The sequence below is a fragment of the Rhamphochromis sp. 'chilingali' genome (genome assembly GCF_963969265.1).
Source record: "Rhamphochromis sp. 'chilingali' genome assembly, chromosome: 11".
In the NCBI taxonomy this organism is placed as follows: Eukaryota; Metazoa; Chordata; class Actinopteri; order Cichliformes; family Cichlidae; genus Rhamphochromis; species Rhamphochromis sp. 'chilingali'.
The window spans coordinates 18,088,091-18,106,946 of NC_137938.1; the positions used below are offsets into that span (position 1 = coordinate 18,088,091).

The 18,856-nt window shown below is 41.4% G+C and overlaps 1 protein-coding gene across 1 annotated transcript in view; it reads left to right on the forward strand.

The window, feature by feature from the left end:
* The window catches only part of oxr1a (oxidation resistance 1a), a 186,668-nt gene that overhangs the window by 27,840 nt on the left and 139,972 nt on the right, over nt 1-18,856 (forward strand). Inside the window, exon 2 of the mRNA XM_080896643.1 lies at nt 1,851-1,936. Within this exon, the coding sequence (XP_080752769.1) occupies nt 1,920-1,936 (17 nt within the window). The 5' untranslated portion in view covers nt 1,851-1,919. The remainder of the gene's footprint in view (nt 1-1,850; nt 1,937-18,856) is intronic.

Sequence of the window (18,856 nt, forward strand, 5' to 3'; positions counted from 1 at the left end):
TGGAGATTTTTCCAAAGCTTTGTCAAATATGTCTTATCTTTTTCAACTTAGCAGTGAACTCTGTCTATACTGTAATTCATACCTTTATGTATCACATCATGGAGAACTTGCAGCGTGCACCATATTACAAGAAGTGGGATGTGCACAACCATTAAAAACGACACTCAAGTGCTTCTTTCAGAAGCTGTGACGCTGTCATGTTTGGGACATGCAATAAGTGATAACTCCGTTTATACTGTGGTTCCAGCAGCAGGTTGAACTGAGTTCAGCAGGCTTTAACATGTCCACTTGGAATCTTTGGGATGGTTTCAGATCCTTAGCCTTTTTCATGTGAAGCTCTTGAGCCACTTTCTGATGCTGTGGAAGCCCGGTGACAGAATTTACCCTTATCTGAATTACTGTCTGTTTTGTTTGGCTTCTAACAGTGACACTAGTCTAATCCTTCATTTTCTTAATTGCATTATAGAAGTTTACATCGTTTGAAAATATTACACTGTCAGAGCAATTAACAGGACGCTGTCTCAAATAATGTTGTTGCAAGCTCGGTCTGCCAGACATGATAATAAGAATCACTTTTACTCGTGGCTTTGTGCCCATGCTCAGAGCGTCTACGAATCCTGGAAGGAACAAAGTTGGCCGCGGCGCAGCCTTAGATTAGTCACAGACCCGGGTACTTCCACTGTCTCCATGTCACCTGAATGAATTATCAGATGTTTCCAGTGTCACACTACTTTGTTAACCTTTCTGCCTGTTCGCTCAACACCCCGCTGCTCTTCGCCAACGTGTACGAGGGAGGAAACACCCTTCAGCTGTTATAAATGAGTCGAAGTGCATGTTCGCACATGCCCGCATGTCTGAGTGATAGAGGGGCGAGAGAGGCCAGATAGGACTGAGGTGGCCCCTTTAATCGCTTCCCTGCTCCTCCCTCCTTTTTTTGCTCATCTCCACTCGTCTCATTACAGACTGCAGAGGGTGAGAACTGAGGCCTGTATAGACCTTGGCATTAATTATTGAACCCTATCTTCATTTACATCCTCCACAGTTTCTGATAACCTTTACATAAAAGAGCAGAGGCTAACCTGTCAGATATTACCAGTGTGGTGGGTAGTAATGGCACGGTATATGAGAGACACAGAGAAACTCAGTTTGGAGATGCAATTACAAAATCTCTTACTTAATCACATGTAAAATGTTTGTCTATATAACCACACACGCACACATTTACTGTATATATATATATATATATATATATATATATATATATATATATATATATATATATATATATGTATATGTATATGTATATATATATATATATATATATATATATATATATATATATATATGTATATGTATATGTGTATATATATATATATATATATATGTATATGTATATATGTATATATATATATATATGTATATATATGTGTCAAGAAAGATATACAGAGATAGATAATTATAGCCCCCCCCCCTTTAATTATACTTTAGTTGTTCCTTGTTGTTCCAGTTGAGCTTCAGTGCAAATTAATGCCGTTCTGCTTTAAATGGGTTTTGTTGTGGCGGGGTAAGGCGAATAATTATTAAAGCTGCCATTTGACTCCATGCATTGTCTTTGTCATGTTGGCCCAGTTCTGCTCTGCTTGTTCCCTCCTGCCATGCCCAGTCAATTTGAATCGCTCAGTCGGAGGCCAGCTGATGGAGGCCGCTGAGGTCAGCGTGGCCAAGGCTTTCAGACAACTTGGTGGGGGGGGCTCGACTGTGATGCTGAAAATCTCATCGTTATCTCCTTCTCTCCCCTGCCTCTGTCTTTTTGCTTTGTACTCATGTGTGTGTTTGTGTGCTTCCTGCAGGTTTCAAAGGGCAGCATCAAACCCTGACCTCCCAAAGCCTCTGAGCAGGAGAAAGAAGACTCTGCCAAGATGTTCAGCACCAAAAGGTCGGCACAATGTCACTTTTGATCAATTCTTATTTGGTCATAAAAAACCACACACACGCACACAGACACACGCACACACAGGGAAATCTCGGCATTTTAAAATGGTTTGTGCTGATAGTGGCTGACATTTCTGTTCCGCTATGATCCACACATGACTTTGACGCGAAGAAAAGTAATGGTTGATTTCAGGTCAAAAATCACCAAAAAAAAAAGATTCTTTTTTTTCTGTTGCAGTCTCTCATCTTGGATACAGTATCTGAGCTCATATTCATATAGTTTGTATTTCCACTTAACAAATCTATGCTAATAGTGTAAACAGCTTCAGCGGGAAATTTAGAAAGCCCAGTTTACAGTAGCCCTCGGTTGTGTGTACATTTTGTATTTTTAATGTGGCGTGTGGTAGTGTACGGTCTGCATAAATCATTTATCGCTCTGGCTTTTTCTTGATGTTGAATGGGAGGTAGAAGTGGTCACCTTGCTAAGCTATTATGTAAAATGGTTTAGGTGTCATGAAGCAGAATGTTTTTGGTTCTTTCTCTTAATGTTTCAATCCCGTGTGTTACGCTTCATAGCTCTGGGTTGGTTTACGTTTCTCTTGTGTTGGGTTGATTACTCACAGCAGCTCATTCAGTCTCCCCTCTGAAAGTGCTAATTAATTCCCTTTGAATAATTAATCCCAGGATTTCTAATAGTGCATTTTCAATCGATAAGGTTATAATGTGCAGGCTTGTTTTCAGAGCTTGCAGCTCAATAACCAAGGGAGGTCTTGTGGAGAAATGGCTGCCCCCATGAATGTATTTCTTCAACAGGAAGTGTATCAGTGTATGGCGAAATATCCATGTGGAAAGCCTTTTTCTAGAACAAAAGACAAAGAATTTAATGAGTGAGATGTTTTAAACACAGGACTATTTCATATCTGTCAAAGGATGTGGGGTCCTTTTGTTCCTAACACATTACACACTCCATATCAGTATAGATATCCAGCAGGATTCTTTTTTTATCCCATTAAGCTCTGATTTGTTTACAGTTTCCCTCTAAGTGTTCCTTTAATTTTTTTAAAGCAGTGTATATAACAAGAGTCTTTTTTATCCCATCCATAGTAAAAAACAATATATCACGTAAAAATAAATAAACTGATACTGAATAAAAATAATCTGAAAAGAAAAAAAGGAAAACTGTTTAATAAAATTATCCAAGAGTGCTTCAGTTCAGAGAGGTTCATACAGGTTTAGTTCAGCAGTTCCCAAACACCGGGCCGTTTGGTACCGGGTCGCGAGAGTTGAGGCTCGTGTGTGAAATTTATGGTTTTCAAGGTTTTTATCGTTATTTTTTTTTGGCGTTTTTATCATTAGCTCGGTTCCCTGGGTCTTTTCCCGTGTGTTATGACCAAATCTTCTTTTTTTGGTACCGCTACTGGTTTGATTGTGTTGTATTTATCCGCGACACCCTAAAGGCCGGTCCGCGAAAATATTGTCGGGCATAAACCGGTCCGTGGCGCAAAAAAGGTTGGGGATCGCTGGTTTAGTTCAATAAACTGGTCAGGATTGATCAGCTATAACAGCTCTGAAAAAGGTTTTCATCTGAGAACTTTTTGACTTGCATACTACACACAGACTCACTGGTCCCATATGGGAATTAATACTGGTGGCAACAAACCCTGTGATTAGAGATTAGGTCATCGTTTTCTTCTGAAGTCTCGACTTGCACTGAAAAAGAAAAGTTGCCAGTGGCCTGGTAAAATATTGATTACTGCAACATTTTCATTGTCACACTTTGAAATGTAAATTACCAAGATTTTTTTTTTTTTTTGGACAATGTGTCAGCACGAACGAATGTATTTACAGTGTGAACTTTTTGTTGAGAAGTAAGAAAGCTGTAGGATAATGTGTTGGGCGCTGTCACGTCCACGTGTCTCCTTACACTGTGTCTGATCATCACGCTGTCATTGAGAGGATGATTAAACCAAACCGGCCCTCCGTCTTTTGGGAGCTGTGTCAGCACAGTAGATGACACGGATATGCTCGGAATAGCTGTAAAAAAAAAAGATGCCATCTTTAAATTCAAACACTACAAAATCTCATTCACTTTTTTGCTGAATACGAAACAAAGCATTTTTCCTCAGCTAAACTGCTGAACGAGATGTAAAGTGGCTCCTGTGTGCCTGTCAGAGATCCCTGAACGCTTTTGTGGCTTTACTCGTGTGTGTTTTTAATAATGGTTTTCTCCTTTTTTTTTCTTTCACTGAGTCATTTCCAACAGCTGTAATTAAAAAGTTGGCATGCCTGTAAAATGCTTTTATTAAACTCTAATCGCACAGTCATGTTTAAATAGCCGATTACCTTCGATTTTGATGGAGTTAAGAGTGTGCACCAGAGGCAGAGCTGTAAATCCTGAGTGCTTGTGATGGTGTCTTTGCTCAGTGCTCCCTTCTCTGTTTCATTGTTGTAGATAAGCTGAGAGTGCAAAATCTCCACAGCTTGATTGTTTGTGTTTACATATGCTCATTAAAATGCAACTGGAGCGCCGTTAATCTGAGTCTTTCATTCTGGATGGGAACGTTTATGAAGCGACGCACCACAGTTATGAATTTGGGTTACTTATTTAAAATCTGCCATGGTACACATGCTTCATGGAGCTCCATAAAGAGAAGAGCTGCACCTCCTTTGACTTTTTATTATATTTTCTTGGTGGAGACACATGGATATGGCACTCAAACCTCATTTCCTTTTTGGGCCAACTGAACTGGCAGCGAAACCTGTAGCTGTTAGGAACATGTAGCTTACAACAACGACAAAAAAATCTTAATCAAAGTTATTGTTGTCCGTGTGTCATTCACCATATTTCTGTATCTAAGTTTAATGAATCCAGCTAGCTAGTTAACTTATATGGAAATTTCCTTATCAGTTTCCTGCTTGCAGCTTTGATCCACTGATTGCTGATTGGTTTATCATCAATATCTGGGACACCACATCTGTGTGGATATCTGAACAGATCAGAGAGATGCATGGCTAGAGCTTGCATTACTTCTAACAAACAGCCAGTCTGCTTCCTGATTTAGTTCAGAAGGGCAAGTGAGGGATAACCAACACACATCCAAAGAATGTGTATATAAGTCAGCTGTACATCACTTTGCCAATTGGTAGTTGACTGATTGTCCAATTGGTGCTTAAAAGCAGTGTCAGTAAATATGTTTTATGGGCAGAAGGCACAATGGCCATGTACTATTAGTGTATTTGTAATTGTTTAACGCAAACAGAAGCGTCCTTTTCCTGTTTTTTTTCCGGTTTAAAACAAAATAATGCAATTCTGTATTATTAATCCGCAGCATCCCTCCCATGATTGCTTTCGTCGGAAATGGTGTGTGCAGCCTCAGGGCATAGCTGCATGCACTGCGCATACAATATATTGGCATTCATCAGTTTTTTGTACAGACTATGGCCAGTTGGAAAGTTTTGCATATCAATGAATCCTGTTTTTAAAAAAAAGGGAAAAAAAGTGAATACACATCAGTTTTCTATTATGATCATTTCAGAGCTTCAGAATAAGTACAACCCTTTTTGTAGCAACCTTTGCACAGAAGTCTTACGTTTCGTACTTTGTCTATTTTTGTCTTTTCTACAAGCAAAAAAAGTTTCATGCATGACTCCTGCCTGCAGTTAGTAGAACTAGTGTAGGTGGAAAAGGGCTTTTGCTACCATGTTTCTGGCTTTTTTAAAAATTATTTATTTAAGGCTGCCTCATCTTTGTAACTTTTCACATCTAAATGTCATCAGTAGGGATACACACACTCGAAAGGTAACAATAAAATTAGGCTTCTGCTCTCACACTTGCTCACATATTAATGACAAACATTTATTTATGTGAATCATGTGAATCTGTTTGCAGTACATTCTCTTAAAAACAGCAGAGCCTTAGCTTGATCCCAGGAGTCACTTAGTATTATTATCCCGGGCTGTGGAGGTGTTGACTGTCACAAGGTCCGCCCTTGGTTGTCAGTCATGTCAGGTCATCATTTCAAGCTGCCTTCCAGGTTTTTTTTTTGTTTTGTTTTTTCAGAAACTGCCGGGATGGGAACAGGAAGTAAGTGTCAGTGCTGGCGGTAGCGCACACAGAGATCTCGGAGAGACAACATGACACAACCGGACCTCTAATTGCTTTCAGTGGGAGCTGCAATGAAATTACCCCAGTATGAGTTGGACTGGTTAAAGGCAAAATGGCTAACCTGGAGAGATATTTGCCAAATCTGTCCACACATTTCCCAGAAGTTAAAGAATGAATACAGCGCTGTGGTTTGGTCGGGAAGTGTGCCAAATATACTGTGTGGGACGTCACGTTACGGTGACACATCGTGGAAAGATGCTTGCCTGGGTGGCACTGTCACTCGGTGACTCATGACAAACAATTCCAAACAATAAAGAAAGTAAACACCTTTATTATTACCTGCCACACCACACACTCTCTCATTGTATGCACAGTTTGCCCTTGACAAACTTTTGTACAGTGATGACAGGACTGAACCTCTATCCTCATTCAAGTATATATATAAAGCATGCCTCATTCATGCCTCGTCATGTTAGTTAAGCTTGTAATGACTTGCTGGCAATGATATACTTAACCAGATGTCTCAGCTGACATTGACCCCCTGATGAATCTTGACCTTTATAAGGAGAAATTGTCGGCTGACTGTAGGTAGCTCCGAACTTTTGATCGACATAAAAGGAGCTTGCACTCGATTACTTAAGTATGCAGGGGAAGAGAATGGCGAGGGAAGTAGAGTGCATGCAGGGATGTGTTAACCCCCCATAAAGGCCTGCTGATCCAATCACGATTTACAGGCTGCCACCCTGATGCTGCACACTGACTCTCCTTGGACTGACCTTGAAAAATGTTGCAACAGTGTGTCTGTGAGTCACTCATTCAGGCATCATCCATGTTTTGCTTTGAGGACTCGGTAATGTAATTTACATCAGGTTGGACTGTACGTGATTGATTGACTTGAATACTAAGTGAGTTTGTGTATTTAATTATACTGTAACCTGGCCAGTGGAAAATAGTGTTTTATAAATGGCTTGAAGCTGTCCATTATAATCAAATTACAGGACGCCACAGTGGCTCCAGTCAGCATTTTAACTCAGGCGGCTGTGCAGTAAGCAAAACATTGTTTCTACTTTGTTCTATAGTCTTTTGCTTTTTAACACAAATTTTAATTTGTTAATCTTATCTTAGTAGTTGTACTCGTGATTCTTTTCACCTAATATAAAACTGTACTCACAGCTTTGAAGTCAGACTGGAGGAAAAACAAGAATGGTCAGACAGTAACAAAACCAGTAAATAAGCCTTTAGGTTGGTCAGATGACAAAAAAAAGAAATCTTACATCACCAAAGATCAGTATAGGCTCCTGTTTCACCTTTGAAGGCTCCCAGTAGCATGAAATAGGGCTGTGCGATATGACCAAAATCTCATATCCTGATATAAGACATCTATCGTCCCGATAATGATATAAATCACAAAAATGTAACATTTTCTGTAAATTCTGTGAATCTCGGGCAGCTCGTCTTGCAGGAAGTGTTTCCAGCTGGGCGTCATGTACCTGGAGTCGAGTGTTTTAACCGATGCATTAAACTATACATTTTTAGACATAAGTTGTAACGGCCGCCGTTTTCTTTGTAAGTATTTATTACACGGCGTGCTGCGGGGAAAAGCCTGTTCTAACGTCTAAGGTTTATTTTTTAGCACCTGGCGGCTCTCATCTGCACACTCTTTCACATGATTCAGTTTATTTTGAAAAGTCTCAACAGGATCTTGAACTTTATTGTGAAAGGTTTATGTGGAAAATAAACAAGCGGACACGCGATGGTTTTACCATCATTGTTGCTAACGACAAATAAAAACAGTCGCTTGTCCGTCCGTAGTGTGGTTATATTAAATATAAGAGAAAGAGAGAACTTTAAGAAATTCATATAGCCACTACAGTGACCATCAAAACGATGAAAAAATATTGCCGTAAAGTTTATTTTGCGACACCACGAAATAAACGATAGCGTAAAATGAAACGATAGACGTTTTTATATCGTCATCTGATATATATCGTTATATCAAACAGCCCTAGCATGAAATACCGTTCATTCCACATCAGCTTAAAACCTTTCTTTTTGTTATAGTTAAGGCTGGATCAGGTGACATTGAACCCACTTCGTTATGCTGCAATAGGCCAAGGCCGCATGAGTGCTTCCTTTTTCACTCACTATGTGTTTATACTCCACTCTGCATTTAACCATCAGTTATTATTCATCTCTGGCTCCACAGTGTATCTTTGTCCTGTCTGAGCCTGATTCTGCTGGAGGTTTCTTTCTTCCCACTGTCGGCATGTGCTTGCTTATAGCAGGTCGTCTATATATATTATGTGCTATATAACTAAAATTGAATAGCAGTTGATTTGAATAGATGTACAACACTGCTTCCCTTTGCAATGAGAGATTATTGCCAAAGCTACATGCAGAATTACTCCTTATATCTACAGTGTAGCACACTATAGTTACTGTCTACCACAGTTTTTTTGCCTGTGAATTGGAAATTTATGTACCTCCAAAGAGCCTTTAAAAATTTCTCTCATGAAGTGAAAAAGTCAAACCCATTAATTTGCCTTTGGTAACTAAATGTCACTTTTTGTAGATGTGGAAAATTACAGTCTTGCGACAGTGCACCTGTCAGCGATGGTGATTAGTGTTAGAGAGAAGCAGAGAGTGAGCAATCATGTGTTTATAGCGCACAACTGATTTCCTGAGCACAGCATTACACTGTCATGGTGATAGAAACATTTAACTGGTGATATGAGATTCACTCGCAAACAAAGTTTAATTACTACAGTGGGCATACCGACTTTTTATGTCAGTATTGTGACCCATATAACCAGGTATATAGTCACAATGCAACACACAGACTCTGTGATGTAAATAAAGATTCTTCGCTGGTGCAGCCGCGTTGGTGGTTAATGGCAAAAAATTTCATCTGTTGAAGAATCAAATCAAAGGTAGCTGTCGGGTTTTCGATGTCAGCCTCTAATTGATAAAAGACAAGCGTTTCTCTCCAGACTTGCCATTTAGCTCTGATGTCGAGCCATCAAACAGGGCGTAATCCATCTTAGAAAAGGCTCAGACAGATGTAAAGCTCAGAATATCAGAATGCAGTGCAGACGTGTTGCCTTTTAAGTGACAGTCAATAAACCTCAAACTTGGTATGAACTCTCACGGTAATGAAGTGCACTCTAGTGACACTAAAAACACTGCATCTGCTATTCAAGTCTGTGAGAACACTGTGGATACAATCAGCGTTTTGTCTGGAGACGCCCCAGTTAGCCTTTACCTGCACTGCTTAGTTGGAGAGTGCCGATGGCAGCAGCATTTTGATCAGGGAGCTTCCGATGCAGCAGATCGTGGACATAGGAAGTGACAGCATCAGTAATAGAGACTGAGGACTACTAAACTCTGCAGCAAAGTGATGAGGAGTTGGATTTCTGCTGACACAGGGAAGAGGGTTGGATCAAATGTCAAGGAACGCATTAATTCTCCTGTTTTTTCTTTTTTTGTTTTTTTCCCCCCGTGGGCCTGCACAAAGTAAGACTGCATGAATATGAAGGAAAAAGGTCTTGTGTGTGTGTGTGTGTGTGTGTGTGTGTGTTAGTGTGCCACTGAATGTGCCCCACAAACTATCTACATGTTCTCAGATATGCTAAATGTCACAGAAAGCGCGTCTGTACATTATCAGGAGTTAAAATGTATTATCATCTTTTCATTAACTGATGATATTAAATGTCACTCAGTGTTATCTTCCACATCGCCTTGTCTGCACAACTCACTTTCTCTGTATAATGAGAGCTTTGTTCAGCCTAACTTCTCTTATTGACTGAAGCCAGTGGTCGATTTAACCATCGATTTTACATGCAATTTGAAGAGAGTTTGTTGCATTCTGTCTGCAGACGAATTTGGTCAAGTGATGGTCGATAATCAGTGGCCAGAGATCAAGTCACATCCCTTCTCACGTGCCGAGCATTACGGCCGCCGGACTGGATCACAGTCTGTCAGGCTTGACGACAACATGGCGCTTTCTGTCGTGCTTGAAGGTTAGAGCTTACTGAGTGTCGCCTACTAAAATCCCAGCCTCGTGTGCTGCACCACACAGCTGCCATGACGAGGGCAGATGTACATTGTGGTTGTCTAAAACACATGGCCTTGGTCCCTTTTGGAGTGCACTCTATTACTCTGAAAACTGGTTGTGTCCTCCTGCTTTAGACACTATTAGGCTTAGATTGGTGTTCTTTGAGTTCAAATAGCTAAAGTGGCTGTGGCCTTTTCTAGACTATTATTTAGAGGAATGGTGACCTTATTAAAGAGTACAGCTAGTATAATTTGGGTTTTCATCAGATGTGTGCTTTAGTGTTGTGTGGAGAAAGGCTGTAAAGTTGTTGTAGTACATGTGCATGCAGAACAAAAAATAAAAACCCAAAACAAGACTAAATATGATTTATTTGGCAGGTCAATTGCAGTTACTCAAACATCAACCTTAAAGTTGATGTAAATCATTTTTTACTGATTCTGATCCGTCGGCGGGTCCGCGCTTTGTGTTTACATCTTAGTGCAGAATCTGTGTACCTGCTCTCATTTGCTGTTTTAGCTGTTTGGTGGTTCTTGAAATTTTGTGAGGTTTAACCTGAGATTCTGGCGTTTCGGGCAAAATAAATTAATATTAAAAAAATCTATTCAGGATTTTAATGAATCTATATCAAGTTATCCAAGCCAGAATCGATTTTAATCGATAAATCGATAATCAAAACCCACCCCTAGTACTTATAAGTAGAGCAGGGCGATATGGCCAAAAATATTTATCACGATATATATTTGAAAATTTGCGATAACGATATAACTGATGATATAATTGATGCGAGACAAAATACAACTTTACTAGCGCGGGAATGTCCCGCCAATTTCCGCAGGTGAGGTCACTGAGGCAGTTAAACAACTCCTTGGTGGCAGAGCCCCTGGTGTTGATGAGGTCCGCCCCGAGTTCCTGAAGGCTCTGGACGTTGTAGGGCTGTCCTGGTTGACACGCCTCTACAATGTTGCGTGGAGATCAGGGGCAGTACCCCTGGACTGGCAGACTGGGGTGGTGGTCCCCATCTTCAAGAAAGGGGACCGGAGGGTGTGTTCCAACTACAGGGGGATCACACTCCTCAGCCTCCCTGGGAAAGTCTATGCCAGGGTGCTGGAAAGGAGAGTTCGTCCGTTAGTCGAACCTCGGATACAGGAGGAACAATGCGGTTTTCGTCCTGGTCGCGGAACACTGGACCAGCTCTTTATCCTCTCCAGGATACTTGAGGGTGCATGGGAGTTTGCCCAACCAGTCTACATGTGTTTTGTGGACTTGGAGAAGGCATTCGACCGTGTCCCTCGGGGTGTCCTGTGGGAGGTGTTGCGGGAATATGGGGTGTCTGGCCCATTGCTACGGGCCATTCGATCCCTATACAACCGTTGCAAGAGCTTGGTTCGCATTGCCGGCAATAAGTCGGACTCGTTCCCGGTGGGTGATGGGCTCCGCCAGGGCTGCCCTTTGTCTCCAGTTCTGTTCATAATTTTTATGGACAGGATTTCTAGGCGCAGCCAAGTGGCGGAGGGCTTTCGCTTTGGTGGCCTCAGAATCTCATCTCTGATTTTTGCAGATGATGTGGTTCTGTTGGCTTCATCGGGTGAGGGCCTCCAGCTCGCACTGGAGCGGTTCGCAGCCGAGTGTGAAGCAGCGGGAATGAGGATCAGCACCTCCAAATCTGAGGCCATGGTTCTCAGCCGGAAAAGGGTGGAGTGCCCACTCCGGGTCGGGGATGAGTTCCTGCCCCAAGTGGAGGAGTTCAAGTATCTCGGGGTCTTGTTCGCGAGTGATGGGAGAAGGGAGCCGGAGATCGACAGACGGATTGGTGCATGTTCTACAAAAAAAAAAAGTGCTTTGTTGTGTATCTGACGGACAAACACCAAACCAGTTCCACATCACTGAAGTGGCACCATTTTTACAAACCAATTCTTGTTCATCCGCTTCACTCAACAATCCGCTTTCCCCCTTCTCATTCTCCGTTGCCGTGGTGCTTTTTCGGCCATGTGCGTATGAAAACAAAGGCACTGCGCATGCGAGTTTTACCCACATTCTATCGCGATATTTCATTTTCTTATCGTTGCCTAACATTGTACCGGTATTACCGTGAACGGTATAATATGGCCCAGCCCTACTTATAAGCTTTATCAACAGTGGCAACAATTCTACTTCAAACTTTTTTTAAATGAAGTGTTATAAACATGATCTTATTATGTATGCAATTTCATGGTGCATAGTCACCACTTGGCATAGAGAAATTTGCCACACAAAACAGCTACTGCGACATGTGAGTAATTGTCTCAACCTGGCCACGCCTTTATAAAATGTGGCTGCATGAGGAAACCATGAAGGAAGCTCTTGGTGCATGTGCATTAGAGAGAGAATGTAAGACCTGCTGGTTGAATTGGCATACTTCCTGTTTGCTTTACACACATGAGCAGGATCATAAAGAAAAGTCATAACGCAGCTTTAGACGATCCAAATGCTACTGAACTCGTAAAAGGGTCACTGAATCACAGAGGGATGCCTTTTCCATTACATTTAGTCATCTGAGCCTTTGTCAATATGAAGATATTAAGTGCAGCTTTTAACGTTAATTATAGTTTTTAAGTCTGAAAATGTGGAAAGTGCATTTCATCGAGCCCAAAAATGTCAAGTCCAAACCCCTGAGATATTAGACAAGTTGCTGCTCTCTTTGGTGCCTTTTTGTATTGCTGTGTCTCGCTGTCAGCTGTGTAAACCGGGCTAACGTGTCAGAAATTCAGGGCTTTTATTGATGCTTTTTCAGGATGAATTCAGTCTATACATCACTGGAGGCTAGCGGTGCATCTATTCATAACATGTCTGTTACCCAGCGTTCTCGGGCAGTAATCAACATGAGTGTTAGAAATTAGATGTAGCACCATCCAAAATGATTGTCCTGACTTCATAAAGCTTCACATCAACACTCAGAAACATCCTAAAGGTCATTGTTTTTAGGATCTGACGTGTTTTGTTGTGTTTTTTTTCTCTCGGAGGCACACAGTGTGGTATTTGTTCCATTCTCCTCCTCCACCTCGCCTCAGTTTTCCACCCCAACACTTGTCAGTCATTTTGATGTACTGCTGTCTACCTCTAGCTCGGGGCTATTAATCGACAAAAAAAAAAGAAAGAAAAGACAACAGAGATGTTCAGTGTATTTTTTTTGTTTTTAACATGTACACTCAGTCACGTGTTCCTCCTTGCTGCTTTATCTTGTTGTTGTTGTGACCTTTCTGTGCTTGACAGCTGGAACAACAGCAAACACGCATATAGACGCGTGACTTATGATATAAAACACGACCTGATATTTAAATACCGGAGTTGGTGCGTTTTTTAGCTTTGTGAGAAGGAAGAAAGAAACTGCTTTATCCACAGGACTCCTAATCAGTCAAAATGTATTGCTTCACATATCAGATCAATGTACGGAGGTCGAATGTCACCTAGTGAAATTGGTGAAAGTGAGCCTCCGGGCCATGGGCACCAGCTAATGAAATTTTGATGCAGCTTTATTTAGAACTATTTTAGAGGATTACATTCCAGGCTCCATTTCCAACTTCAAAGATGAGCTTTCACCACCACTGGGGGTAGCGAGCCTAATGTCACCGCTTCTTGCGATAGGAAAGTTCCACACAGTTTTGTGCTCGAGTTCTGTCATTCAGAATGCTTTCAAGTGATTGCTTCTAATCTGACTCATTTTAGTTTTCACTCATTTCCCGCTTTGCTTTGTTAATCCATGAAGTGGGATGCGCAGCGGACTTGTGTGTGGCTCTCTCGATTAGATTAGATTAGCGCTTTCATCACTCAGGGCCAGATGAGCGATAGACAGACAGAGAGGGATGGAGTGACTGGAGTGGTGGTGGGTTTTAAAGAACTGCCAGCTATGCCACAGAATAAACACTTCACTATGTACAATGTGTATATTTGATGCTGATGATTCTGCTAATATGCAGTAATATCCCAGAACTAATGTAACTGGTTGTATTTTTTGGTTGTCTTAGTGTGCTGGGTGTGTATAGATAGAAGCTCTGTTAACTCAAGTCTGCCACATCTGATCTTTCTGTTGGTTTACAAGTCACCCCAGGTGGCACATTTTCTGGAAGAGGAAGGCAGGGCATTGATATAAATAAATATGATAGCAATCATTTGGAAACCACACGGTCACCAACTTGTTTTCTTCAAATGAGAAGTGGAGTTATCAGCTAATGCTAGCTAGCTAGATTAACAAGGTGTATCAATGATACCTGCAAATTGGAGCTTTTTCCTTCCTTCAACTGGTCCCTTTTGGGGTCACCACAGCCAATCATCTGCCTCCACCTCACCCTATTCCTTACAGCCTTCTCTGCCACACCAACCCTCTGCATGTCCTCCATCATTACATCCATGAACTTTCTCTTCGATCTTCCTTTTTTCTTTCTGCCTGGCAGCTTCTTTTTCAGCAACCTGTGTTCACAACGTACGGGACTGTTGTTAACATCTTGGTGTAGAAATCCCAGCACACCTCCAGGGGCAGCTAAAGGGGGACCGACACAATATTACGCAGATGGTCATAATGTTATGTCTGATCAGTGTATGTTGTAGTGCAGTGTAAGTAAACGACACCAACAATGGCTTTTGTAGTGCCGATAGATGTGGTAACAAGATAAAAACTGTACAGAGTACTTAATATTTTCTCATTTTAAACAAGTCATGGGAAAGTAAGTATTCAACTTAGTTGAATATACTTGAACACGAGTCTCATTTGCTTGTTAAAATCAAGCAAACTTAAAAAAAAGGGTGCTTAGATGCTGTATTAGTTTGGGCCCAGTGTTGTGTCCATTTGCTTATAATTCTAATACTTGATTAAAAAAAAAAACTCATGGTGGCTAAAGTGCTGAGGAGCGATATCTCTGCTACAGCGATAGTTTAAAATGAGTGACGGCAGCGAACGTCATACACCTTCCTTACTTCTCTTGACGATTTCTTCCTTTCCCCCCCTTCTTTCTCTCTTTACCTCCTTGGTGGATGGATAGCTTGCAGCTTAGCTGGGTGCAGCAACTGGCGCCCGAGGAGATTGCTGACCTGGGGTGAATGCCTAAGAAGAGTCAAATTAAGGTTTTATTCCATTACTCACATGGAAACACCAGCAGCGACAGCAGTTCTCAATGTCATCCAGAGGGTAAATGCTACTTAATCGGGGTGGGGGGGACAAAAATGTGCACAGCCACATCCCTGTGTAGCACGGCCGTACAAATTTACATATGGAGGGGTTGTTTTTTTCCGTTACTATTAGAATTTTTTGTGATGTGTGCAGCAGCTCTCTATTATGTCATGCAGACAGGCCGGGCCAGCGGTAGCCAGCGAGCAGCAGAGAGAGCACCTCTGGGTGGTTGGATGTGTTTTGTTGAGCACGGTAATTCAGTCTCCCTCTGCTTCAAAGAGACAATGCTTCTGTGACCGTGCAGCCTTTTTCTGTCTAGGCTTTTATCCTTGTGGCCCATATTACTCCATATCTTATATAAGGACAGATTATAGGAAATAAATAAATAACTAAGACAAAACACTCGTCCAGACAAAAGGGCTTCAAACAGCCAGCAGTTTGGAGCCAGATATGCAGCTTGTACGCCTATCTTCCTCTGAAGTTGCATCTAACTCAATTTGCTGACTGCTGTGACATTTTTGTGATCATGGAAAAGTGCAGCAGCTGAATTTATTGTCGCCGGGCCTCTGTTTTTTATTTATTTATTTATTTTTTGATGAATGCGCATTGAGCGCATCCTTTTCTGGCAGCAGGCATTAAAACTTGAATGATCTCATTTATTTTTTTTCCGCTCTCTGAAGCCGACAGACCCACAATGGCATCTGCACTGAGGACGGCATCGAGGACCCAAAGCTGTTAAAACAGAGGGCTTTGCTTTATGACTATAGAATGGAGCAAGGTGTGTCATAAATGTAGGGATCATTTGCTCGTAAAAATAGCATAACTGTCGTATGTACCTAAGTGGGAATTTCACACGAGAACAGATGTTACTCATCCAAACTAGAACATTTTCATATATGGCATGGCAATAAAACAGTCCATTATGTTATGTTAAGCTGATCTTCATAACAGAGGACTTCATTTAGAGGCCACTCATACTCATGCACTGTGTCCCCTTTGCAGTCATCCACTCGTAGAGCAAAATGTGTGAGTCACACACAACAAGCTTACCAACTTTAGGTACTGTAGAGCACTAACATGACTGCGTGACACTGACCTCCATCATCTTCATCGAGACTTGATTGTGTAATATCTTTATACTTTCCACAACAACATACATATATGAGCATAGGAACCAAAAATTGGCCTTACCTAATGGTCACATGTCTGATCACCACTTTGATGAGATAGGATATGCAGCCTGTGTGGTTGCTGGCAGACTTTCATACGAGCTTGAATTTACAGGTCTCTGCAATGTGTGAGGAGCAGGTTTAGTGGTCTCAGAGCGCTCTAACTAAACGCTACGAGCTTTAGTTGACTGGGAGGTAACCCCAGTGTAGTAACTACAATTTATGGCTTATAACAGGCACAGTAAATTCTTCCATGTCGCTATTCAAGCAAATATCAGAAAAACATTAAAACACTACAATATCTCTAGTGTCTAGCGGCATGGCTCTTCAACCTGCACATGCAAAGCAAGCAACTAGATCACTTGAATATGACTGAATTAAAACCATCGTAACGGGTCCACGCTGTTTTCGTTGAAGCCTTATGTGCCGCTTTACATGACTGCATTTGTAAAAGAAGCCAGGATCACACAGAAAGCTGTCAGTGGCATCACAAAGAGGTTTACAGGTGGAATCCTTTTGACTTAAAAAAGCACTCCAGCCTCCCACCTCTGCACCCAGCTATGACTAGAAAAGAAAAGTTTGACATGCATTAGAAAAGGTGTGGACAAATCATAGCTTTTAGACATGTTCAGGGAACGCGTGGGTATTGTGACAAAGGGAAGAAGGTCCCAGTTGTGCTCATTTTACAAAGGGTTCACAGGAAGGTAGAAATGACACGCTCATCAGCGTCCTACACGGCTCCAGCTCCTTGCTCCACTTACTCCACTGTGGAGTCTGGTTTTTTTTCTTCCTCTTTCAGGCTTGAAGTAGTGCAGCTGAAGTATCCTGGAAGGAAGGCAGTGAGGACTGGATGAGTTTTCCTAGTTTGCCAGATTTGTCCCTAAATATTCCACAAATCTCACAAATCTGTAGCCAAACGTTCTTTAGTTTGTCGTATATATATCAAACATGTTTGGGCACACTCAGGAATAAAATTTGCACTAATGCTATAGTCACAGTGCGGAAAGTGGTTGGACGTGGTTGCATAACCAAAATTAAATGATAAATTAGATGATGTTTGAAATGTACTTGTGAACTTGCTGCCTTTGATATGGTTTCTTCAAAGAAGTGGATCAGGTCGACAACTACTCAGAATCAGTTGGGTGCGATCGCAACCGAAAATTGCAAATCTGTTGCAAACTACATACACAATTATGTGTATTAACTCTAATTAAATTAACTCTAACTACTCACATTCACAGAACCGCGGAGATTTGAAACAGAAATTCAGAAAATCTTCCCCAAATAGCGAGATAGACCAGCTACATCTCGTGTCCTCTATCGCAAAGAGAGACAGCAGACACATCTGTGCAGACTGACACAGACTGTGTTGTTGTCACTCTCACTCAGACCATGACTGATTGGAGGTAGGTTACTTAGCACCAGGTGACTGGTGCTTGTGATTGAAAGTGACAAAACGTCAACCTCTGGATGACCAGAAGTTGGTTGAACTATTTGCTGCTGGTCTCTGACAGCAAAACCCCCCCAAACAAACAAAAAAAAACACACACAAAAAGGTCACTGGGCGACTACAGATTTTTCCTAGAAGCATTGAAGTTACCGTCCTGTTTTTACTATAGTGTGACTGAGCCATAAATAACGACATAGCTAGTAGCTTTTTATTTTAGCTTACCTAATCTTTATTAAGGTAAGGTGAGGTGTTTAGCTTAACACAAAGATTTAGAGAAACATCAGCCTCCTAGCCATTTGTGTTCAGTGCAGTTTAAATGTGGATTTAAGGATTTTTCTGCAGGCCAGGCTGCCTGTTTCTAGTTTTTGTAGGAAACTAAGCTAACTAGCAACTGTTGTTAAATTTATATAGGAAACACAATTAAGCCAGCAGTCATGAGAGTGATATCAGCCTTTGTCATATTCCCTGAAAGGTTAAATTGTAATTTAAAATGTTGTAACATTTCAAAACATAGACGAGCAGTAAAACGAGAGACATGCAGTTGTTGCCACCTGTTGTAAGCGCTACCAAGAGAGTAAGGCCTGACGCTTTCCCCTGGTGTTTTGTGATGTATGCACTTTAGAAAAATTGCATGGTTATGAAATCCTTTTGCCCCCCAAACATGTGCATCTTCACTCACAGACATACATGCCCACATATATATGCATCCAGATATCGCCTAGTTTCACGTTCCACTGGAGCATCTCTAAATGATTTCTGACAAATCTAGCCAGTGGTACAGAGGCATCTTAAAATAAACTGCCCTTTTTCCTCCATCTCCTCCTGACTGCTGCTGAATTCCAATCACATCTCCCTCCCCTTTTTTTTCCTGAGCTCTGTTGCCTGAGGTTGGGCCTGTGACTCATCATAAAGGAAGGAGAGAATTAGATAATGTGGTGGCACACCGAAGACAATGCACACAGCACGCATGGAAAGGAATATGAGAGCAAAGGAATAAGGTCAAGTT